Source organism: Mustela nivalis, assembly GCF_964662115.1.
Source record: "Mustela nivalis genome assembly, chromosome: 5".
In the NCBI taxonomy this organism is placed as follows: Eukaryota; Metazoa; Chordata; class Mammalia; order Carnivora; family Mustelidae; genus Mustela; species Mustela nivalis.
The window spans coordinates 57,446,627-57,471,794 of NC_139024.1; the positions used below are offsets into that span (position 1 = coordinate 57,446,627).

A 25,168-nucleotide genomic window follows, 5' to 3' on the forward strand; every position below is an offset into this window, starting at 1 on the left:
GTCATAATTCTTACACATTGATTTTTTTGAAACACTCAGATAAAGTAGGCTTAAGGACTATCTTAATGTTAAAGCTGTCTTAATTGACATGTAATTGACATATAATATATTAGTTTTAGGTGTAGAACATAATGATTGGATGTAAGGATATACTGCAAAATGATTAACACAGTAAGTTTGGTTAACATCTATCACCACACATGGTTACACATTTTTTTTCTCTTGTGATGAGAATTTTTAAGATCTGCCTGGAACATTCAATTACACAATACAGGCTTGCTAACTGTGGTCACCACACTGCATTATTATATCCCTAGGATTTACTTATCCTATAACAGGAAGTTTATACTTAACGCCGTTTTTAATTCACTCTCTTCCCTGCCTTAGTTTTGGGATCCTTACTGTATCCAAGGAAGCTGTTACAACAGATTGAAACAGCTGTACTAAAGTTCTAGAAAGAGCAGGATAATAGCTATCTTCTGCTTTAACTACTCTAGTGTTGTATGTGCTACCCTACTCTTATTTCCTCCAGAATCCTAGGTATATGTAGCAAAATATATATATTCATACTCATATACTGCCTCGTAATTCTTGTCTTCGGGTTTCCCCAAAATCTAAAATCTACTTTATAGACTCTAACTAAAAATGACATTCTAAAAATGTATAAAACACCTCCATGTCAAGCGGTTATTAAATGCTTGGCCATACTTTATTACCAGTAATATGCGTCATAAAGTGTTTTAGTATTATCCATTTTATTCACTCCAAAATAAATGCGTTTTGATACAAATTTGCTTTCAGGTGGTTATATCTGAATAGATAAAGATGTGTGTGAAACCATAATTTCATTAGACACAGGCATTCCCTGTACTATGCAAGAAGTAAACACTTTTTCCTGATGATGAATTTAACTATGCTATTTTAAAGAGTTGCTAACCACTGTTTACAGTTCCTCAGACCCTAGGTGTTCAAGTGACAGGAAAATCTCTCTGGTAAATACATATGCTATTTTAGACTGTTCCAAATATACTGACTAGACAGAGTGATGGAAAGAAAACAAATTAGATGAAGCCCTAAATACACATAGTGTATTTCAGAAGTCTGGCACTGGATCCATGCATTCTCAGCTTCAACTAAGGATGACCTCGCCAAAGAGCACATGACTTTAATTATATATAGTTTTATTTTTTTTTAATATTTTATTTATTTATCTGACAGAGAAAGAGAAAGAAAGCACACTCAAGCTGGGGGAAAGGCCAGCAGAGGGAGAAGCAAACGTCCCTCCTGAGCAGAGAGCCTGACGCAGGGCTGGATCCCAGGACCCTGGGATCATGATCTGAGCCAAAGGCAGATGCTTAATGGATGGAACCACCCAGGCACCACTATTTTCATTATAATTAGGGATAATATTACCCTCATGCATCTGTAAATACCTCACCAGTCCTTACCCCCAGTGTACTACAGGATATATTCCAGGTAATGCTGGGAGGCATAAGAAAATCAGAACACATAAAATGTTTGGCAAGGTTTAGATTCATTCAAGGAAAAATTCCATTGCAGAAATTCAAATAGACAAAGTATAAATATACCTTCTGTACTAAGTGTGATACTAACCCAGCACTGAACAAAATTTTTTAAAAAGTAACAAAAATATTTATTTCTGGTAGTCTCATATTTGGTATGTTTCCATGAGAAAGCCAAAGCGATCAAATTCTCGTCTCTACATGCATTTACCTGCCAGGCCCTTCATGTTACCTTTGTTTGAGGTTGATCCATGATGTTTTCAAGTACTCAGTGGTTTCTTTCACATTCCTGGTGTCATCATTACCATAGTCCTCCAGCAGTTTCTGCAGAACGTTTTCAAACGCCATTACAATACCATCACCAGGACCCAGTTCTTGAAGCAATACCTAAGGTGTAATTGCAGGTGTCATTATTAGATTTGGTCACTCGGTAACTAGTACTACCTAAACAATGGTTCTCCTCATAGGTTTCAACAAGTTTTAGACACAAATATCAAAAGAAAAAAGCAAATTATGGGACAAACTCTTGAACATAGCTTAAATAAAAGTAATTCTGTAAGTAAAAAGGCAAATGTCTAAGGAATGATCAGGTACACAGCAGATATTAAGAGGCTATCTTTACCTTTGAGGGATACTATACTTCCTCAAAGCATTTATCTTTTTCCTTTGTTCTGCTACATATCTGATCCTTATAGCAACATGCATCATACAGGAATGAACTTACTACAGAGTTCCTCTCTACATGCTGGCAGGAAGGAAAAGAGCCAACAATATGGAAGTCTTCTGTGCCCCTGGGTCACGGTGCCTGTTGACAAAGTTAACTGCTTGGGTGGATCAAGTAGCCAAGCCAGGTTTACTAAGAATTGCTATTAAATAATTAAACTGATGCTGAGTGTGTCCACAGGCATTGGTTTTCCACCTCTCAGAGCCCCTGGATCAAGATACTCTCCATGAAATCTAAATGAGAAATGAATGTTCCCATAATGCTTTTTATAGCAACTGGCAAAAAAAAAAAAAAAAAATCTATCCTAGAGTCTGAGTAGAAAATTTAGAAATGAATATTCTGACTGAATAATAGATGATTGAAGCATTCATCTCACTTTTAATTGTATTCCTCCAAGTATTGTATTCCTTAAGTATCCTGGCGCATTGCTGATTATTATATTTGAGTCGTTTGGTGAAAACAATCAGCAGATGTCATAAACACAGAAAATGATCCAAAAAATCAGGACACCTGGCCACTTGATTTTTAAATTGTAACCATAGAAAGTCTACTTGTGTGAATTATAAAAACATGCTCTCAAGTCTTAGATTTTGTTTCCCATATATTCTACACAAATATACACTTTCATCTTAGGCTCTCTGAAGGGCAAATAAATATTATGACAAAATATAACCTAAAAACTATAACCTCTAATTCAAAAACATTTTCTGTAATTATAGAGAGAATTTAAAATACCATCGATGTTCAATATCATCAATTTTATATTCAAACCAATCAAAAAAGTTACCTACTCTGACGACATAGATAAAACAGTTTAGTTATAAAAGTATTAAAAGGAACTAAACTTATTACCTGAATTGTTCAGTACACTAGCTTCAAACAAAAATCTCAGAAAATTTCATAAATAAAAATAAGCTTCAGAGCAGACATGGAAGACAGAAAAACAGAGGGTTCCTGAGATACTGAAAATACTCTCTTTCTAGGTGCTGGTTCATGGTTGTGTTCCATTTGCAAAGAATCCGTGAGCAACACATCTGGTATACAGGCATATTTCTACTTGTTACACCTCCTGAAATTTTTCAACGACCTTCCTGGTCAAATTCTTTATATAAATTTCAATGTATATTCAAAGCAATGGGAAAATATCATGACAAGGGTCCTAAAAATTACAGTTACCAAAAAACAAAAAAGTACATCCAATAAATTAATAATGCCCAAGAAAGCCCCACAAATCTAATGAATCTTACTTGATTATCAGAAATCTGCTTGATAAGCGGATCCCTTCGGGCTTGTTGGAGAATATAGAATCGAGCCTCGTATTTTCTCATAAGTTCCTCGGTTTCCTCCCTGTGGTCATCCCACTGAAGGCTGTCAATAATCATATCCTCTAGCTGCTGCTGTCTTAACTCGACACCATGCTGAGTGCTGTCCCACTGGTTCTTGACCTTTTCCACTGAGGAAGCATACAAAAATAATCCCAGAAACTATCAGGAAAGGGAAAAAAATACCTGATTTCAAATTTATCATAAGTAAGGTTATAAATAGAAAAGAAAAAGAAGGCAAGTTGCTGTATACATTTTTAAGGGAATTTAATACATGTCTACCATACCATACAACCAACACATCTCTGTGAAACTATTCTTGAAGAAGAATCTTGAATTAAATTCTATTTTAAATGCACTGAAATATCTCACAATAAAAATATCTACGATGGATAAACCAAAAATTATAAAGAAAATATATTCCTCTCTGATGTATATTCACAGATCGTGGTTTGATGAAGGCAGAGTTTAACAATACTTTATGACAGAACTTTAAGACACAGAGGCAGTCACTTGTCATCCTCAAAGGAGATACTCGAAGGTTGTCAAGATTTTACAAGGAAATAATCTATTTACGAATACTTTTCATATTTGTCTTACTGTTGCATGAAACCTGTCTAAAAGAAAGTATTTTTATACACTCAAGAGAAACACTAAAAGCAAATTAGATTCAAGTTCTATCTACCCAGTACCTCTTTACCATAAAAAAAATCCACATTAGTTCTTTTCCTCTTTCTTTTTAGTATTCCTTTCTATCTTTCTTTCTTTCTCTCTTCTGTCTGCTCTCCTTCCTTTTTCTCCCTTCCTTTCTCTCCTCTTCTCATTTTTAACATGAAGCTAAAGAGAGACCTAAAGAAACTTAAATCTTTGGTTAATTACTTCATGAATAGTTCAAGATCTTGAACTGAAGCACTAGTAAACTATAGCTTTGAATGATTTCAACAACCCACGGATAATAAGTAGGTAGGAAATTAAAAATATTCTTCTAGAAGATGCTTCGGATGTCACACAGACTGGAGAGCAATAGTTAAATACCAAGCCATTAAGTACTTAACGATAAAATAACATTGCAGCTAAGTCGTATCGGGACCTACTGGTAAAATTCTTGGGATATCTAGGGGATACCGCAAACCATAGAGTGATCGATTTAAGACTGCTCAGAACACTGAAAATCATACTTACATGTAATAATTTTTAAAAATCATTCAATGAGATCATCTGTTTTAAGCTGTATTGTTTAACAATTTAAATAGATTGCTTGTTTTCCACTTACAGAAAGAACGAATTTATCATCATGTTGTACTTGTCAGTTAAAAAGTTACATAAAGTACTAATGACCAATGCTATTACTAATAGAATCTTTTAATATTGAATAAAATGAAAGCCATCAAGTGAGAGCATGTATCATAGGTTTATCATTAAAAATAAGCAAGTTGTTCTATTCTTTGTGAATAAGTGCTAAAAGCAGGTTATTGTAGGCAGTACACTCCTGCTGAGAATATTTTTTTCATATGATGAATAATGACAAAGATTATGCAGCCTCTATGCAAATAAAAAAGGGGAGAAAACAAAGAGCGGGAGTTAAATTGGAAAGGGAAAATATTCAGAAGAAGAAAGAAAAGTCTTGTCAAAAACCTTAAGAGAAACTTTGGACAAAGAGGAGGTGGTTAAAAATAATAATAATAAGATAGTAGAGAAAGCAAAATGGAGAGGACTTTGTAAATGGTTTGGTGTTGCTGAAGCAGAAAAGCCCTTCTGCCCTGTGATGAGAAATGGAATCACTCCAGAGTTCCGTCCAATAGAAGCAACCCTTCAATTAAAAAAAAAATACAGGGGTGCCTGGATGGCTCAGTGGGTTAAGGCCTCTACCTTTGGCTTGGGTCACAATCCTGGGGTTCTGGGATTGAGTCCCGCATCAGGCTCTCTGCTCGGTGGGAAGCCTGCTTCCCCCTCCCTCTCTCTGCCTGCATCTCTGCCTACTTGTGATCTCTATCTGTTAGGTAGATAAGTGGGATCTTTAAAAAAATAAAAGAGGGATGGGGCATCTGGGTGGCACAGTACATTGAGCATTTGACTCTTGGATTGTTTCCACTTGGGTCGCGATCTTGGGGCTGCGGGATGAACCCTGCATCAGACTCCATGCTCAGCCCTCAGAAGGGAGTCTGCTGGAGATTCCCTCTCCCTCTGCCCTTCTCCCTGCTTGTACTCACTCTCCTCTCGCTCTCAAATAAATGAATAAATCTTTTTTTTTTCAAGAGAGAGAAAGAAGGAAAATGGCTTATGTAGTAAAAATAAACCAACGCTGTAAGACACTAAAAGTTCTCTAACTTATCTCTTTCAATAACATTGCTGTGGCCATATTTATTTTAAAATTGAAACGTACTTTTTATAGGAGGAAGAGCTGACTTTCTTCCCCTCAGAAATATTAGACAAGGTAATAAAATAACTTCCATGGGACGCCTGGGTGGCTCAGTTGGTTAAGCAGCTGCCTTCGGCTCAGGTCATGATCCCAGCATCCTGGGATCGAGTCCCACAGCGGGCTCCTTGCTCAGCAGGGAGCCTGCTTCTCCCTCTGCCTCTGCCTGCCATTCTGTCTGCCTGTGCTCGCTTTGTCTCCCTCTCTCTGACAAATAAATAAAATCTTAAAAAATAATAATAATAACTTCCAGTTTACAGTCTGCCACAAATATTTATTAAGTACTTAAGTTATATTGGACACTGTGGGAGGCCCCAGGGCCAGAAAGGTGAATAGCCACCATCTATGGAAGAGAAAATTAAACTAATTGTGAGACTACAATGACTACAATGACACAGCAGGAACTAAAGATAGAAAATACAGTTCACTAGGGACAAGTAGAGAATGAGAAGGACTTTACAACAGGGGTGACATTTTACCTGCTGAGTAGGATTTCACCGGGAGAGAAAAGGCCAGGAGGAAAAAAGAATGCAAATAATTAGGAACTGCCAGGACATTTTAAATATTATCTATCTAGAATAACTACAGATGGGTGGGGCGCTACACGGGAGAGGCGATGACGGAAGCCGGATGCGAACATCCCTCCAGGACATTTTTGAGAATTTAGACTTTGTTTTATATACCATACAGATGTAACAGACACTTTGAAGTCAGAAAGCAAAAGAAATGGATCTCTGATATGGTCGCTTTGTACATTTATTTTTTGTCTTGTTTTATTTTGCTTTAAACTAAATTAATCCAAAATTAGTACCAGGCCCATAGGTATGAATGTGTTGGTCAATAAATTCTTTTTGGAACAGATTTGAAGAAGAGATGCTAAAAAGACACAGCAAGATCTGGGTTTATTAGTTAATCAAAACGGAAGCATGGTTTTGCATTCCAATGTTTTCTCTAACTTTAGTTTTCTGATTTCTTTAAAAGAAATCCTAACCTGGAGTGCCTGGGTAGCTCAGTCGATTAACCATACCACTCTTGGTTTTGGCTCAGGTCATGATCTCAGGGTCCTGGGATAAAACCCCGAGCTTTATCTGCCCCAAGTCTCTGCTTGGGATTCTCTTCCTTCCTCTCCCTTTGCCCCTCCCTGAACTCACACACGTGGATACACTCTGTCTCCCCTAAATAAATAAATAAATATTTTTTAAAAAGATTAAAAATAAAAGAAATTCTAACTTAAAAGAAAAAATAATTCAATGTACCAGTAACAAACTTAAAAGTAATAATGTTAACACTTTAAGGAACGCATGTGGGAAGAGTAACAAGGTTCACAAAAAAATAAAAATCAAAGGAGAACTGTACTTATTAATAGAGCATCAAATATCAAATAATATAAGTTTCTGGTTGAATAATCTGTGCATTTAAGTGTGTTACCATTTTCAGAGAAAGAGGATGATACATGTTTTTTTTTTTTTTTAACGTACATTTTTCTGTGATTGCTGTTCTCACATCTGAACTGGAAGCCTTATTTTTCAAGTTCTGTGCCAATGTAAAAACATAATCAAGCTGAGGATGGCGTTGTTCTAAGTCAGCCTTTGTGATCTGTTAATAAAAAATGATTATTAAGATAGGTTATTAAGATAGCCTTATCCTAACAGTACTACTAAAAGTGCAAGACTGGTGTGCTGACATCAAAATTGTTGTTTTCCTCCTATGCAGGATAGTGAGGCATCAGCAATACAGCAGAAAAGAGCAAGGTTTGAAGTCAAAGGTCCTGGGTTCAAATCTCAGCTCTGCCACTTATCATCTGGGTCACCTGGCAAGGCACTTTACTCTGTTTTTTGTTTTCACAAAGAGAAATAATAGAAAACTTATAGCTCGGCTCTATCAAGTCTGAGGAGATTCGATGAAGAAAAATCCCTAAGAGAAAATGGTCTGAAAACCTTAGCAGTGACTTCTGATGACACCCTGGGTGTCTGCCCTACATGATACACACACACAAACTAATGTCACCTACAGGGATGGGGGTGAGGCATTCAAAAGATACTACTGGAGTAATTGCAGATTAAATAATCTCAGACAAGAAAAATGCTGCTCTAGAGAATTTGTCTCAGCACCAATTTGGCAGGTAAAAAGTTTTAAAAATCAGGAATCGGGGTGCCTGGGCGGCTCAGTCAGTTAAGTGTCTGCCTTCTCATCAGGTCATGATCCCAGAGTCCTGGAATCGAGCCCCATATTGGGCTCCCTGCTCAGCTGGCAAACTGTTTCTTTCTCTGCTCCTCTCCCCCATCCGTGCTCGCTCGCTCACTCACGCTCTCTCTCTCTCTCTGTCTGAAATACATAAATGAAATCTTTTTTTTTTTTTTTTTTTTTTTTAAAGATTTTATTTATTTATTTGACAGAGAGAAATCACAAGTAGATGGAGAGGCAGGCAGAGAGAGAGAGAGAGGGAAGCAGGCTCCCTGCTGAGCAGAGAGCCCGATGCGGGACTCGATCCCAGGACCCTGAGATCATGACCTGAGCTGAAGGCAGCGGCTTAACCCACTGAGCCACCCAGGCGCCCCCATAAATGAAATCTTTAAAAATAAAAAAAAAAAATTAGGAATATAGTGTGATTTAAGCATAGAACTAATAAACAATTGTAACAATTAGAAAGCACAATTTCCAGTAAGTACAAACATGATGCCAGAGATTCTCTCCCAGCCCTTTCTCTTTTAAATTCATTACTTTTGCAGATTTCAATTAGCCTTAAAGTGTCAAATATTAATTCTAAATGGATTATTCACAACTTCTAATCCTGAATCCCAGAGAGACATTTCAATGAAGGCTGATTATTTCCTTCTAAATAACCCAAGAACCACTCAACACAACACATCTGAAACTAAATCACTTAAACCCTCATCCACAGCCCATTTCTTCTATTCCTTATTTCCGCTAATTGCAATAGCATCGTGTTAGCCACTCAGAAAGGGCTCTTTTGCTTGCCTTAAGCATCTCTTGCCTCCAATTTATCCTAAGCACTAAAAAGCATCCCAGTCTTCCCATCAATGCCAAGCACTGTTATCATCAGTCCGCAGCCACCGTTAACAAAGGAAAAGAAAGGGGGAATAAGATGCTCGCCAACTGTCTATAGACTAAAACCCCAAGAGGCCTATGCTTAAAACATGGTCAATGAGCTCCTTCCCAAAGTGAACTTGAACCTATCTTTGCGACCTTTCTTCACACTACACTTCTTTATTGCACAAATGTTGAACCAACATCCTTCCCGCTCCACTGCTGCATGCCTGTCTTCACTCTGTTCCCTCTATTAGGAATGTCATTTATCTCCAGAGATCAAAATCCCACGTAGTCTGTCTTCTACCATTGTGAACTAAGCTCCTTTCTCACTGTGGCTCCTCTAACAGGTGGTCTGGACCTATCCCACAGCTTATTTCAGATTCTGCCTTGCTGTAGTAACTTGTCTACCTAGGTATATTTGGTGCTTCTACCTCACCTTGGGCATATTTACAATTTGGGGGTAAAATTAATACCTACCTCAAAAGACCATTAAAAAAGTGAATGACGCGGGACGCCTGGGTGGCTCAGTTGGTTAAAGAAGTGAATGACATATAACATGCAAAATACTTAGAAAACTACTCAGCAGATATTAAGCACTGAATAAAAGTTAGCAATTATTATTTTATGGTATATTTCCAATTTCTATCTAGTACGCTCTTTTCGGTATCCCTACGCAAAACGTAACCTAGAACCTGGTACACAATGAATACTGCAGATTTATATTAGATGGGGTATGTACAATGACTAGAGTCTAACCAGAAAATTCTCACTTCTAAAATCAGGAATTAAATAAGTTCATTATGAAAGAGTTTAAAAGGTGCTTCAGGAGAATATCCCACATCAGACAAAGTATTAAATCTCACACGAATTTACTTTTGTATTGATGTGCCTCACTGCATGGCATCAGTTTTAGATTTTTAAAATACACTGAGCCTCTCACTTCATGTTGGTAAATGTCATCTCACCAGCACACTGGAAAGGCAAGATAGGATTTACTCCTCGGAGCCAGGCAAACACAGCATGGCGGTTTGACAGATAAAGAGTTTTTTTTAAAGCCCATTCTCCCAGAGTTTAGAACAAACAAAGGAGATCCAAACAGATTTTGTCTGTTTCTGTGTTGTGGCATTTCCCTGACAAGCCTCAACACGATGTACTTACTTTCATTCGGGAAACTGTCTTATTGATCTCTTCTATATCCCCAACGGTGACAATGTTGGACTTCAACATCTGGTCGATCAGGACCAGCCAGTCCGCTAGCTCCGTGATTGTTTTATCCAGATCAGCAGGAACTGAAATTTCTGAAGTACGAGGAGACTGAACAGGAATGTCTGACGCAGATGATACTAGCACCACCTTTTGGACACCAGGATGAGCTGAAATTTAGAAACGTGGCAAAGTATTAATACAGCAATGGGATGTTGTGACTGTGGTGGCCTAGTGGTGATATGTGTGTGTGTGTGTGTGTGTGTGTGTGTGTGTGTGTGTGTGTGTGTGTATTTACATAAAATTTAGTTGAAGTAAAAAAAAAAATTGTAGGAACTTTTCACGTCTTCATACTAAAATGACAATGGCATTTCCTGTCATATCTGTATGTCTGTGGTAGTTATAAAGCCAACAAAATCATCCCACAACATTCTGGGGCTTCAAAAACTCAGAAGTCACTAACACTGACACCAAGAGAAGAGAAAATAAAAAACAAATCAACCACAGGAAAACTAGGACTGCAATTTTATTTTATCAAGATGCTTGCCTTAATTATGAAGTCAATTTATTCTAATTTTCTATGCTTTTCCAATTAATTAGATAGTATGAGTGTAAGTCATTCTTAATAAAACTGAAAGAGGGCTTCCACTACCTCCATTTTGACCTCAAACTTTCTAATTGATTAAGTTCTTTCAAGTGTATCTCTGAACTCAGGCAAAAGACTCAGGGGGAAAAGCATCTCCTGATGGGAAGCGAAACTACCCCCTCAAGCAATAGCCCTGAGTCAGCAAGTCCCTGTGTGCGTGACTCCGGGATGATGGCTCGATCTTCACTGCCCACCTGCGGGTACACGCCCACCTTTGTCCCACATTTTCCTTATATAAACCTGAAAAGACTTTTCAGCACTTCGGTGACAGTCTTGGAGATACTAGTCCACTGTCTTCCCGATGTTGGCCTCGCTGAAATAAAGCCCTTTCTTCTTTCACCACCACTGGTCTCTCTGCCTTTGGATTTTGTCAGTGGCCAGTGGCTGAACTTAGTCTGTTTAGACCCTGGGCACCAGGGGCTCCTACACCTTTGGGCCCCAGGTACACAATCACTGTGAATACTTATGTTATAATCTATGTATACATTCCTTAGTTAACCTGTATCCCACAGATGAATACTTAAATTGTTCCTGAAATCTTATTTTAAAAAGGAATATGCAAGGGTTATCTTCTTATGTGGCATAATTTGCAAATTTTTAACTACCGCCTTAGCATAAATTTCCCAAAGGAGAATCCTTGGATCAGAAAATGAAAAAGGTTAATGTATCTAATACTTATTAACAAACTTTTCCTTAAAAGTTGGAAATCTGGACTTCCAGCAGCAGTGTATGAACTGACAAAATTCCTATATCCATACCAACAATATTCTTTTTAATGGATAAACACATCTTTCGCCACGGTTTTCATTTACTGTTTTTTTTTATTTTCAATGAACACAAAATTTTTTTATGTTTATTAACCAAATACGGTAAAATTTATAACTGTGTTCTTTATCTGCTTCCTTATCAGTTGGGATGAACTCTTTACACAGGAGAGATGAACTTTTGCCATATTGGTGAAAACAATGTTTCTACTTCAGGATTTAATTTTTGTTTCTTTATAACATATAGATATTAACAAACCTACAGTGATCAAACTCATAAATCGGTCTTGGGAGACTGTTTTCCTAGAATTTTTAAAGTTAGACTCTTGCCTTCTCCAAAGATTTGATAAATATTTTTTTCTATTTTTTCTGTTTGTCCATTCTTGCCTTGCTTTGTTTTTAAGAAAGGGAGGTTTTTTCCCTTTAGTTTTGATATAAGAGAGAGCTGAATTAATTATTAGATACATCTGGAATCTACTTCAGCATACAATATATTAAATAAGGCTTAAATTATTTTCTAAAATATACAGTCATTCTGCAAATTAAGCACAATTCTAACAAAAATTCCAGCAGTTCTGTGTGTAACTTGACAAAAAAATCTGATTTTCAAATCAATACAGAAAAGGACCACAAACAGTCAAAGCAGGTGGAGGGTTAAGCCCTACCTGATATTCAGTTGTATGACTTAGCTAATAATGAAGGATTAACTCAGTGTTTTATGGACCCACACATTCAAACAGACCAGTGGAAGAGAAGAGCCACAGTTCACAGGTGGCAGAGAAACCTGACCTTGGCACAGACTGCATTAAAGATCAATGAGAAGGAATTTACTGGCCAATAAATGATACTGGCAAAAGTGGACACCTATGGCTGGAGAGGGGAGATGATGGGGCAGAATTTGACCTTACATACCCTGGGAAAATTAATCCTGGTAGATTAAGGACCTGAATATGAAAACCAAAATTGTACAACTGTTAGTTGAAAATATAAAAAAAGAATCTTTGACTTCAGAGTACTAAAAATGCTCTAGAAACACAAAAATGGGAAGCCAATAACAGATCACTAATGTTTAAAAATTCTGAAAACAGCACCATTAATAAAGATGTTAGGAGCCATAGACTAAGGGAGAGGGATTTGCAATGCACACTCTAAACAAGGAATCTGTAACCAAAATAATTTTTTAAACTCCAAAAATACCAACAGACAATCCACGAAAGAAGAAGCAAGCAAGAAAGAAACATAAAAAAAGGCTCAGTCACACGGGCCTTTGGGGAAATGCAAATGGAAATGAAATGCCCCATCTCTCTCTATAGTCACAGGTCCCCAAAGTAACCTCTGGGGAGCTCTGGGTACCCAGAAACCCTTCCAAGGGCTGTGGATGGCCAAATCATGATTATTGTAATAAGAGATTTGCCTTTTCGTGCTCATTCTTTCCCAAGTATAGGGTGTTTTTTAATCTTCTTTTAAACTTAATCCAATTAATTAACATACAATGTATTATTGGTTTCAGAGATTGAGTTCAGTGATTCATCAGTCTTAAAAAATACCCAGTGCTCATTACATCACGTGCCCTCCTTAATGTCCATCACCAGGTTCCCTTATTTCCCTACTCCCTTCCCCTCCCGCAATCCTCAGTGTGTTTCCTGTGATTAAGAGTCTCTTACAATTTGTCTCCCTCTGATTTCATCTTACTTTTCCCTCTCTTACCCTATAATCCTCTGTTTTGTTTCTTAAATTCCATATATGAGTGAGATCCTATGATAATTCTTTCTCTGATTGAGTTATTTCACTTAGCATAATACCTCTAGTTCTATTTCCATTGTTGCAAATGGCAAGATTTCTTTTCTTTTTTTTTTTTTGGATGACTGAGTAGTACTACCCCATTGTATTTATATACTACATCTTCTTTATCCATTCATCTGTTGATGGGACATCTAGGCTCTTTCCATAGTTTGGCTATTGTGGACAGTCTGCTATAAACATTGGGGTGCACGCACCCCTTCGGATCACTACATCTGTATCTTTGGGGTAAATACTCGTAGTGCAATTGCTGGGTCATTAGGGTAGCTCTATTTTGAACTTTTTGAGGAACCTCCATGCTGTTTTCCAGAATGGCTGCACCAGCTTGCATTCCTACCAACAGTGTAGGAAGGTTCCCCTTCCTCTGCATCCTCACCAGCATCTGTCACTTCGTGACTTGTTAATTTTAACCATTCTGACCGGAATGAGGTGGTATCTCATTGTGGTTTTGAGTGGTTTTTTAACTCAAGGCTACATGACATGTGATATCATAACAACACCAAATGCAGAAGTGGATATAAAATCCAGATGTCCTCTAATTTGGTAAAAACTAAAAAATTTTCAAAAATGGAAAGCAATGTCATGTTTCTAATTAAATTTGGTTTTGTCTTAGAAAAACTAATTTCTAACATTATATTAATAAGAATATATTAGTTTTACTGACATAATGAATAGATTCATTATCACTATTTTAAATAAATTAATAAATAATTCTTTAAATTTTTGTTTTATTTTTTAATTGGGTAAATATTTATAAACATAACTCACACAATGAAAGCTCTTAGAGGATCCTCTACAATTTTTTTTAAAAGTGTAAGGGGTCCTGAGAACACAATGTTGAAGTGCTGATAACATGTACACAATGTTGAAGTGCTGATAACATGTCCTCACATGGCTGGTGGAAGAAGGAACTGCAACAATCTGTCTAGACAGGACCTAGTCAAGGAGAAGTTCTCCATATTCCCTGACCCAGTAATTCTACCATTATATACCTTAAAAATAACTCACTTTTCACTCTTCCTCATGATCACTTGTCACTTTCTTTATAGTTTCAAAAAACTCAAAACAACCTAAATATTCATTCATTGTTTCAAATCATCAAATACCTAGTAGAGGTCTACTGTGTGCAAGGCACTATTCTAGATGCTGCAGGGATGGGAGTGGGCAAGACAAAGAGCCCACCCTCACGGAGCCTGCATTCTGGTGGGGTGAAGTAAACCCAATACAAGCAGATGGAGAGAGACAGGATGTATTTGAGATCTGGTGGACGGGATCAGGAAGGGCCTAGCTGAGGGGACATTTGAGAAGAGAACTGAATGAAGGGAGCATGTGAAACAAGCAGATCGCTGAAGGAAGGACATCTGAAGAAGAAGGAAGAAGAAATAGCAAGCACAGAGTCCATAAATGGAAATGTTCTCGGCATGTTAGAAATAGCAAGAAAACCAGTGTGTCTGAAGTAAAATAAACAAAGGGAAAAGTGGTAAGAAATGAGATTAGAGGGATGGACAGAGGGCAGATCATACCCGGTCTTCTGGACCACAATAAGACTTCAGCATTCAGTGTGGATGACGAAAGAGAGAACAAGATTGTGGTGAGCCAGGAGGGACACAATAAAACATATGTTTCGAAAGCGTGACTTAGCTGCTATCAGAATAGATTACAGAAGAGTGGAAAGGCAAGAACAGAATCGGGACAGTGAGAAGGGAGACTATTCCAGTAACAGAGACAAAAGATGAGGGCGTTCAAGATCATGGAAGCAGCTGGGATGAGACATGGGACTGATAACTTGCTGACAGATTTGATATGCAATCCAGTAAAGAATCAAGGGTGACTTCAAGTGTACTGGCCTGAGAACTGGGTGAAAACCCTCTAAAGTTAAAATGTGGCTAAAGCCACAGGACTGGTGAGCACACTAGACGAGTGAGTTTGGAGAACCGCTGTGAATCTGTGCCCTGGAGAACGACACATCAGGGACCATGCACAGACCAGAGCTGCAGGCACCAAAACGTATGCTGCTGAGAATGGCCCAGCAGAGAGGAGAGAGGGAGGGGAGGTAAAAAGCCATGAGAAGATGTGATCTAAGGTGAGTGGAGGAAATGATCAAAGAAAGAAGGAAAGACAAATAGTCCATGGGATAGGAAGGAAACATGCACAGTCTGTGAGGACAGATATAGTAGGGAAACCCACTTATAGGGATTCACTGATGGGAAAAAGAAGATCTTGCTGGACAGAAAATGTTTTTGTCTTTTCAAAATGAGAAGTCATTAGTGGAGAGATGGGTAATAAGGGGCACTCAGAGAAAAGTACAGTAGGATTGCCTATGGGGGCTGAGCACCCGCTGAGGAGGGTCAGCAAGACGCTGGCTTCAAAAAACCTCAAAAAAACAATATGCCAAGTGAAAGAAACACTGTCTGAGAAATACCCAGAAGAACGGACCCATGGAGACAGAGCACAGACTAGGGGTCACCATGCATGGGGGTAGAGCAGAATGGGGAAACACTGCTAAATGAGGAAGAGGTTTCACTGTGGAGTGATGGAAATAGTGTGGACCTAGACAGACACAGTACCTGCACAAAACTGTGAATGTACTGAATGCCACAGGAATGTTCACTTTAAAATGGTTCTTTTTTTAAACTTAATAAAAAGAAGAGGAAATGGAATTAGAACACTGTGGAGGAGGAGAGGGGACACACTGAAGTAAGTTTCAGGTCTCCTAGGGTTCCAGGGACAAGTATCTAATTAAGAATGAACTACCCACCTAATAGAAAGAAGGCCATAGTGACACTAGACTTCTAAATGTGTATTAAAATTTTCTCTGTTCCTTTGTCATAATGTTTCAAAAGATAAGATAACCTATTGCTCTTTTATAAAATGCATCAAGTCTGTTCCCCAGAGGCATAGCGTTGAGCTTTGTTTGCAATGCAGTAGTACCCAAATGTTTATTCAAGTGCTTTGAATATAATCAACAGACCAATCAAGCCCCAGGTATTTTTGGGGCAAGGTACTGGGAAATACAAGTAAAATAGATGACAATCTCGGCTCTCACCAAGTTTGTGACCTCAAAGAGTTTTTTAAAAAATATTGTCGCTCATCACTTTTTCAGAATCCTCAGAAGAAACGGGGTTGGGGAGGACAGGACAAGTAAAAGGTGGAGGAGGAGGGGAGGGGAGGACAGAGGGTGAAGGAAGGAAAGGAGGGAGGCGTAGTTGAAGAATAAGAAGAAAGGGGAGGAAGAGAGAAGAGAGGGAGGAGAAAAAGAAGGGGGGAAGGAGAGGAAGAGGAGGACAGGGAAAATCAGCAGCAGCACCAGAGCGCGCACAGAGGAAGTGGAGAGTTCGGGTTTATCACACATGGGGGCTCACCTGGTGGCTCAACAGAGGGAGAACAAGGCAAGGAGGTTTCAAGATCCTACAAGGCAGCGAAGAGCAGTGACCACAGTGGCTACTGAGCGGCAGCCTGCCTGCTACTCCAGACAAGGAGAGAAGGAAATGAAAGAGCAAGAAAACTTTTCTGCAAAGGAAACAGTCAACAAAACGAAGAGGCAACCCATGGAATGGGAGAAGATATTCACAAATTACACTATAGACAAAGGACTGATATCCAAGATCTATAAGGAACTCCTCAAACTCAACACACACAGAACAGATAAGCATGTCAAAAAATGGGCAGAAGACATGAACAAACACTTCTCCAAAGAAGACATACAAATGGCTAACAGACACATGAAAAAATGTTCATCATCATTAGCCATTAGGGAGACTCAAATCAAAACCACATTGAGATACCACCTTATACCAGTTAGAATGGCCAACATTAACAGTACAGTAAACAACAAGTGTTACAGAGGATGTGGAGAAAGGGGAACCCTCTTACACTGTTGGTGGGAATGCAAGTTGGTGCAGCCACTTTGGAAAACAATGTGGAGATTCCTTAAGAAATTAAAAATAGAGCTTCCCTATGACCCTGCAATTGCACTACTGGGTATTTACCCCAAAGATACAGATGTAGTGAAAAGAAGGGCCACCTGTACCCTAATGTTCATAGCAGCAATGGCCACAGTCACCAAACTGTGGAAAGAGCCAAGATGCCCTTCAACAGACGAATGGATAGAGAAGATATGGTCCATATATACAATGGAATATTATGCCTCCATCAGAAAGGATGAATATCCAACTTTTGAATCAACATGGACGGGACTGGAGGAGATTATGCTGAGTGAAGTAAATCAAGCAGAGAGTCAATTATCATATGGGTTCCTTTACTTGTGGAGCATAAGGAATAACAAAGAGGACACTGGGAGATGGAGAGGAGAAGTGATTGGGAGGGAATTGGAGGGGGAGATGAAGCATGAGAGACTGTGGACTCTGAGAAACAAACTGAGGGTTTTGGGGAGGAGGGGTTGGGTGAGCCTGGTGGTAGGTATTAAGGAGGGCATGTATTGCATGGAGCACTGGGGTAGTGCATAAATCTTGGAGCACTGGGGTGGTGCATAAATCTTGGAACACTGAAAAAAAAGTTAAATTAAAAAAATTTTTTAAGATTTTATTTATTTACTTGACAGTGAGAGAGAGAGATCACAAGTAGAGAGGCAGGCCCAAAGAGGGGGGGAGCAAGCTCCCCGCTGAGCAGAGAGCCCAATGAGGGGCTCCATCCCAGGACCCTGAGATCATGACCCAAACCAAAGGCAGAGGCTTAACCCACTGAGCCACCCAGGCGCACCTAAATTAATTTTTTTAAAAAATGAAAAAAAAGAAAACTCTTCTTTCTTCCAGTATTTGTCCATAAAGACCTTCCCTGGGGTGAAGAACTCTTCTAAATCCCCATCTCCCACCTGTTTCCAAGGATATCCATCCAAATGTTTTATTTTCATTCATGATCAGTGTCTGGTTAACACAACCCCAGAACATGTTAGCAGGTTATAGCTGATGCCCTGATAAACAACACATCGTCAGAAGACTATCCCTTCACTCCCCGACCTTGCAGAACCCCTTGCCTTCAGCGGCCTCTTCGGAGGAGGCCCAGATCCCACTTTAGGCCCAGGAAAGAGAGAAGTCTTAGCTACCATGAGGAGGAATGCCTTGCACACACTGGGGGGTGAAATATGTCTGTGTTTAAAAAAAAAAAAAATCATTTCAAATAATTGAAAAGCAGAATAATAAATCACAATTGCAACATGTTTTTAAATAAGCTTTTCTAACTGACACATTATGCTTATCATCATAAAATTTTGCTACACTTATAAACATTTTTTGTGAAGAAGTAAACTGTGTCTTACCAGCAATTCTTGTCTGAGACACAGAACAAGGTTCCTGGATGCGTTCCTTCAGTGTGCTAGGCACTTCTCTGCATATCTACAGCATCAGGCCAAACAAAGAGAAGAATACTATATAAATAAAGATGACTGTATTTTTGAAAGAGGAAGTGTTATTCTAAGTGATAGTTCTGCTGCTTTTCTTCCCCCTCAACGCCTGAGCTTCTGTCTCTACCTTCATATTCACTGCAGTATTCCCAGAGCCCACCCCCTCCACTGACATTACTCTGCAGAGTGCCAGCCAGTCCTTAGCTGTCCTAGTCCTGTGGAACACTGAATGCCCTTCCTCCCTCTCCCCGGGATACTGTGAATATTCTGCAATCCTGACTTTATGCCTCCCTCTCTGACTGATCTAAGCATCCTTTATCAGCTCATTCTCCTCTGCCCATCCATCAAATACTGACAATCTACAGGGTAGGTTTTTTGGTCTTCTTACCCTTGACCCTGGCTTCTCTCCCTGGGTCCTGGTTTCTAATGGTTTCATTTATCATATGGAGTCTTAAGAGTGTGAAGACTCCAAAAAAATACATCTTTAGCACAGCTCATTCTGTCAGCTGGATATTCAGACATGGCCAAATCTGAATTCATCATCCATTTCCCTGACACCATCTTCACAAGGTTTGTCTAATGACTCTCATTGATCTTTTCAGATCAGTTTTCCTGATCTGGATAGTAGTCTTTGCTCAGAGGAGTTCCTTGATATCCTGATGTCCTAAAGCTATCTATCTTTAGGATCGCTGCCTCCATTCTATTATGCAGCTATAGTGATCTTTCAAAATGTAACTTTCTTCTGCTTAAAACCCATCAGCAGCTGCCCACTGCTCTCAAGGTGGTGAACCATTCTCAAGATGGAGCTCAAATTCCTTGTGATGCACAGGAAGGCCACTAGGATCTGGTCTCTGCAAGCATCTTCCTTCCTCACCCTTCCACCTCACATTGAGCTACTTCCAGGACCCAAATGCACCATGCTCATTCTCAGTCTTCTCTAGACCCTTTCACTGGCTGCTGCTTCTCTCTGCAATGCCCCTTCCCCTATTCTTCATCTGATCCATACTTAATCATTCTTTATAAATTCACATGGATATGATGTCCTCCACAAAATCTTCCTTGATTACCTCCCAAAGCCAGATAGGTTCTCTACCTTTATGCCCCTGTGTATACCCCTATGTTATAATTGCTTGGTTACTTGTCTCACCCAAGATAAACTCTTCAGGTTAAAAGCAGTGTCATACTCTTTGCTGGATTCCTGGTTCTCAAAATGGTGCCTGGCATAAAGCTACACTCCAGTCCAAAACTACTGAATGAATAAATGCATGAACGAATGAAATACCCCAGATTAGTATTTCCCAAAGTGCATGTGCATTTATCCAAATTCTCTGCACAATAAGCATTGTCTGATATCGGACACTTACAATTCACCTTACAATCTACGTGAAATCCTATGATAAAGCAAGTTTTAGCTTTGTCTAACATGGTGTTCCCAAATTAGCCAGTGTGCCCTATTCTACATAATGTCTACTGACATCCTTTAGGTTCAAAAAAGATGTGTGCTCTGATTAAATCAAGATGAGTCTGGCACATGTGACACAGGGCCAACATGTGTGGATAGGGGTGTAACGGACAGAGAAGAGAAGATGAAGTCCGGGAGACAACAGGAAGCCAGAACATCAGGGGCCTAAAAAGTCACATTCAGGACTTCAGCCTTTCCTCTGAGTGAGACGGGAAACCATTAGCAGGCTTTGCTCAGAGGAGTTATTGGATCTGAATCATGTTTTAACAAATGCTTTGACTGCTTGGACAAAGGGCAAAGGGAAGCAGGGACACTCATACGGAGTCCATGGCAGTAATCAAGACAAGAGACGACGGTAGTTTAAAAACAAGTTAGTGGCAATGGGGATAGTGAAAAGCAGTCAAACTTAGGAAATTCTACAAAGCTGAAAAAGCTGAAAAAAATATACAGGGAATACCCAATGTGCCACCTAACATCAACAATTGTTAGAATTTTGCTGTATTTGCTTTATCATGTACCTAACCATACAGCCATCCATCAAACCATCCAGCAAATACATAATGTATTTGAATGAGAAGCCAATGATGATTCCAAACTTTGGAGTTTTTTTTTTTTAATTGAAATATGATTTGCCTAAGATTAAATCCAAAGGTTTTGGCCAAACAATAATGAGCCATTTACCAGCCTCCTACTGAGGTAGAAGTACAGTAAAGCACAGGGAGGAGGCGGACATCAGGAGCTTGATTTTGGTTGCTTGAAATGCCTCTTACACAGCCAAGGGGACATGCTGAACAGGGCATTGTACATGCAAGTCTAGAGTATGGAGAGAAGTCAAGGCCAGAGATGTACATGTGTGAGTCATTAGTAACAGTGACTCATCAAGGCAGTATTTCTCAGTTTGAGAGTCAAGATCAATAAAGCATCTGCTTCATTACATATAGAATGATGGCTATCATTTCAAGGGGATAAGAAAGGGAAAAAATGACTGAGAAGGGATCTATCCAAACCAGGGATAGAGACATATCCAATGTCTCAGCCAGACCGCACACTCTAATATGGTATCTGCCAAAGCAAAAGAAATAGAAATCTATGACTTTATCTGCATTAAATCATTTGAACTGCAAAAAAAGGTAATGGCACGAGGGAGAGGACCTTATTTTAGTCATAGTTGTAGCACATGCTATTACATTCCACCTGGAACATGCTAGACATATGAATAAATGAATAAATCATTAAAAATAAATAATGTGTTAACGCTCTTAATTGACAATTTTATAATTTTATATGGCATTTTATTGGCTTATTCTAACATATATTCATTATTTAATATAGTATGTAACATATAAATCCCCAGATCAAAATATCCCACATAAAATAAAAAGTATTCTCTGAGGGTATAGGTTTCTCTCCATGACAGATGAAAAAAATAATAATTACAAACATTAGTCAGCATTAGTAAAATGTGTCCAAATTTGGGTATATATGAAACCAAAAGTTACATGATCTTACTCCTTTGAAAACAAAATCAATAACCATGGAAAGTCATCACACTAATTCTTAATGTATACCTTATTCCATGTCGAATTTATAGTTCTTAAGCTTTCTGAAATTTTTTCTCTTTCATGTAAACTCAGACTTTTATCTGAAAGCATTTCCAATTCAGTTCTATTCAACCATTTGAGTTTTTCTGCTTGTACATCCATCTCCTGGGTCAAGTCCTAAAAGAGTCAGAATAGAGTTGCAGTTAGAAAGTTGTCATACTGGAAAAAGTTCAAGAACTATATCAGAAATCTCTTTGGGAAATATTCTTATGAATGTGGACTTCTACTGTCTTTAACTTTACTTGGAAAATAAACTTGTAAGAAGCCTGAACTTACGTTAACAGACTGTAACTAGAACTTAAGTTAACAAACTGTAACTGACAACAAACACATACTTTCAGCGTGCATTTGTATGAATTTGCCCTCTGGTCCCTGCCCTGACCCCATTCTCTTAACAGGTTCATATTATATCATATTTACACTGATACTTTAACACACTGTTCTTAGATAATGAAAATAATATCCATTCTAATCAAAGGCAAAAAAAAAAAAAAAAAAGAATGCAACAACAGGAACACTTTATGCACCCATCTCTACCTAATATCTTATCTACCCTAATACACTGTCCCACTCTTTGTAACTGACCCCAAATTGTTTACAAAATGGGATATTCCGGGGCACCTGGGTGGCTCAGTGGGTTAAGCCTCTGCCTTCAGCTCAGGTCATGATCTCAGGGTCCTGGGATCGAGCCCCATATCGGGTTCTCTGCTCAGTGGGGAGCCTGCCTTCTTCCCTCTCTCTCTGCCTACTTCTGATCTCTGTCTGTTAAATAAATAAATAAAATCTTTTTAAAAAATGGGATATCCCAAGAAAACTATGGAAATTTTTAGATAAAACAGGAAGAAGTTTGCTAAGTATTTGTCACATTTTGAAAACAAAACTTAGTAATTGTTTGCCACATATTTTCATCATTATTATACATTTTTATACATTATTATACATTATATATTATACATTATTATACATTGCCTCAATCTTCTTTTTAGTAAAAATATGAGGACATTAATCTTACTGTTCTGCAACCAGTATTTTAATTCTTAACACAAAAAATACAAAATTTATAGATATAAAAATATATGGATATTTGGATACATTTACGTATACTCATCATTATGTATTTTTATATATTGTACACCTACACAACTATAGACAATTCTTGTTTGTTGTGGATCAACAAAGGAAATTTGATTAGTAAAAGCATGATGCTAAGCCTGAAGTAAGCTGAGGTGAGTTACTGTTGAGTCATTTAGAGTTTTCTTGTAAAACTCAATTTTAAGCCTAGTAATCAGTAATTATAAAAGCAAAGAATTATACTTCATAGTACTACTATATTCTAAAATGACAAAGTCTATTTAAAATATTCTAAGAATCTTTGGTCTAATACTTGAAACTACATAATTTACCACTTTTCTGTGAGTGAAACCTTACCTCTGCAAGAATGAAATTATAGCTGCTCTTGAAAAACAAAATTCCTCTTGAAAGTTTACCACATTTACCACAAACTTTCTTACCCTGTTCTTCAGTCATGCAATATCTTATTTTTAGTGTAAATGTTCATGCACCAAAAAGCACTGACAAATACAGAAACAAATAAACCACTTACTGTTAATTCTTGCAGGTTTTCTTCCAGCTCAGTGGTTGATCTCTTTTGCAAAACATTCTCGGCCTTTGTTAACCAACAGATAATATCATCTAGTCTTTTCCTATATTCCATTACCTGCTTACTTTCTCCTTTTAGCCTAAAAAAATATATTATTGAAAAACATTGACAAAAATTATCCAGTCAGGCAGAACATTATATATTTGCTTTGAATATCACAACTAAATACACCACATAGTAAAAAAAATCCTAGTAATTATTTTAATATATATTTTAAATGAGTGTTAATACTAACATATACTTTCTGCAATACCAAAGTTTTTTTTGATAATATGAGAATAAAAATGCTACCTTCATTAAGTTCAAAAACATTGAAACTATATACATTATCTTCTCTCATCATGAAAAATTCTACCGAAATTTAATATAAAAGATTTTTTTTAAAGCTAGAGGCCATTGTAAAACATAATGGAAGTTAAAAAAAAAAAGAAAGAAAGAAAAATGTCTTTATCTCAAAAAATAAGGAAAAACACATAATTCTCTTTGAGTAGTGGATGGAGATAAAAAGTCATCATTATATGACATATTATTCACATTAGGTGGCAACTATTACTCTACTTTATTCATAGGAAAGAAAGAATAAGAACAGGGCAAGATACTGAGAATGGAAAATTTTTACAAGTATTAGGAAAGACTAAGAAAAAATGAAGATTTGGTTAGCTCGTTAAAATAAGTATTATATTTGAATATAGCACCAAGTTATAAAAAAAGATCTAGAAAAAACAAAGCAAAAATTTTAAAGGATATAAGGAAACAAATAGTCATATGAATATAAAAAAGGAACTGCCTTAATTAGATCTTTTAAATGTTATAAGAATAACATTTATAAGTATATAAACCATCTGTCAGAAGAAGAGAATATGACTGGAACTCATATGATGAACAAGATTATGTATTTTTTCAGAGAGGGTTTGAAAGCTATTTACAGTTTGGTGGTGGTATCGTTATTTTTATAGTTGTGGCCATTAGCTCCTAGTTTAAAAATTGAATGCATTTTTTTAATGAATTGCATCGTGCCATCCTGAAAAAAAATTTATGTTTTTATGGCTATGACTTTTTAATCACAAAAAACCCTAACATATGATGCAATATATAAATATAATCAAATGCTAAAGAAATATTTGTGTATTTAACAGAGAGCAATACTTAGAGTATTCTAATGTTAAAAATGAATGAAAATCACTACAAAATCACAAGCTCACATTTTTAAGCATCCATCAAAAGAGAACACTGCTTCAAGATTAAAATCAATCAAGCAAGCAAGCAACGGTACTGTTAAAGACTGACAATACCAAAACAGCTAATTTACCCTCTATATCGAAGACTCGTAAACTTAAGTAACAACTTTGTAAGCACCCCAATAGTAATTGAACTATAAACCTTGTATTTAAAAAAAAAAAGTTGGAATTTGTATTTTCAATGTTGCATAATCATGACTAACAATATTTTGAAAATATATCTATGAGGAAACTAACATCAAAGCGTTTTCAAGAAGACATATTTGAGTCACACAAAATCTTCATCCGCAAACCAGCTAAATATAATCCACATTTTAAATGTTATCACTAAGAGTAAAAACAAGTTATAAATTTATGTTCAAACAGGAGATAACAATTGCTCATTAAGGAATAACGGCA

At 37.5% G+C, this 25,168-nt stretch overlaps 1 protein-coding gene across 4 annotated transcripts in view; it reads right to left on the reverse strand.

Annotated features, from left to right (window-relative positions):
- UTRN (utrophin) overlaps positions 1–25,168 on the reverse strand; it is a 507,070-nt gene that overhangs the window by 247,953 nt on the left and 233,949 nt on the right. For all 4 annotated transcript variants that reach the window (XM_082730779.1, XM_082730780.1, XM_082730777.1 and 1 more), the window contains 7 exons: positions 23,475–23,610; positions 21,839–21,988; positions 18,725–18,800; positions 10,195–10,409; positions 7,464–7,581; positions 3,495–3,700; positions 1,756–1,910 (listed from right to left, as the gene is read on the reverse strand). In XM_082730779.1, the coding sequence (XP_082586905.1) occupies positions 1,756–1,910; positions 3,495–3,700; positions 7,464–7,581; positions 10,195–10,409; positions 18,725–18,800; positions 21,839–21,988; positions 23,475–23,610 (1,056 nt within the window). The remainder of the gene's footprint in view (positions 1–1,755; positions 1,911–3,494; positions 3,701–7,463; positions 7,582–10,194; positions 10,410–18,724; positions 18,801–21,838; positions 21,989–23,474; positions 23,611–25,168) is intronic.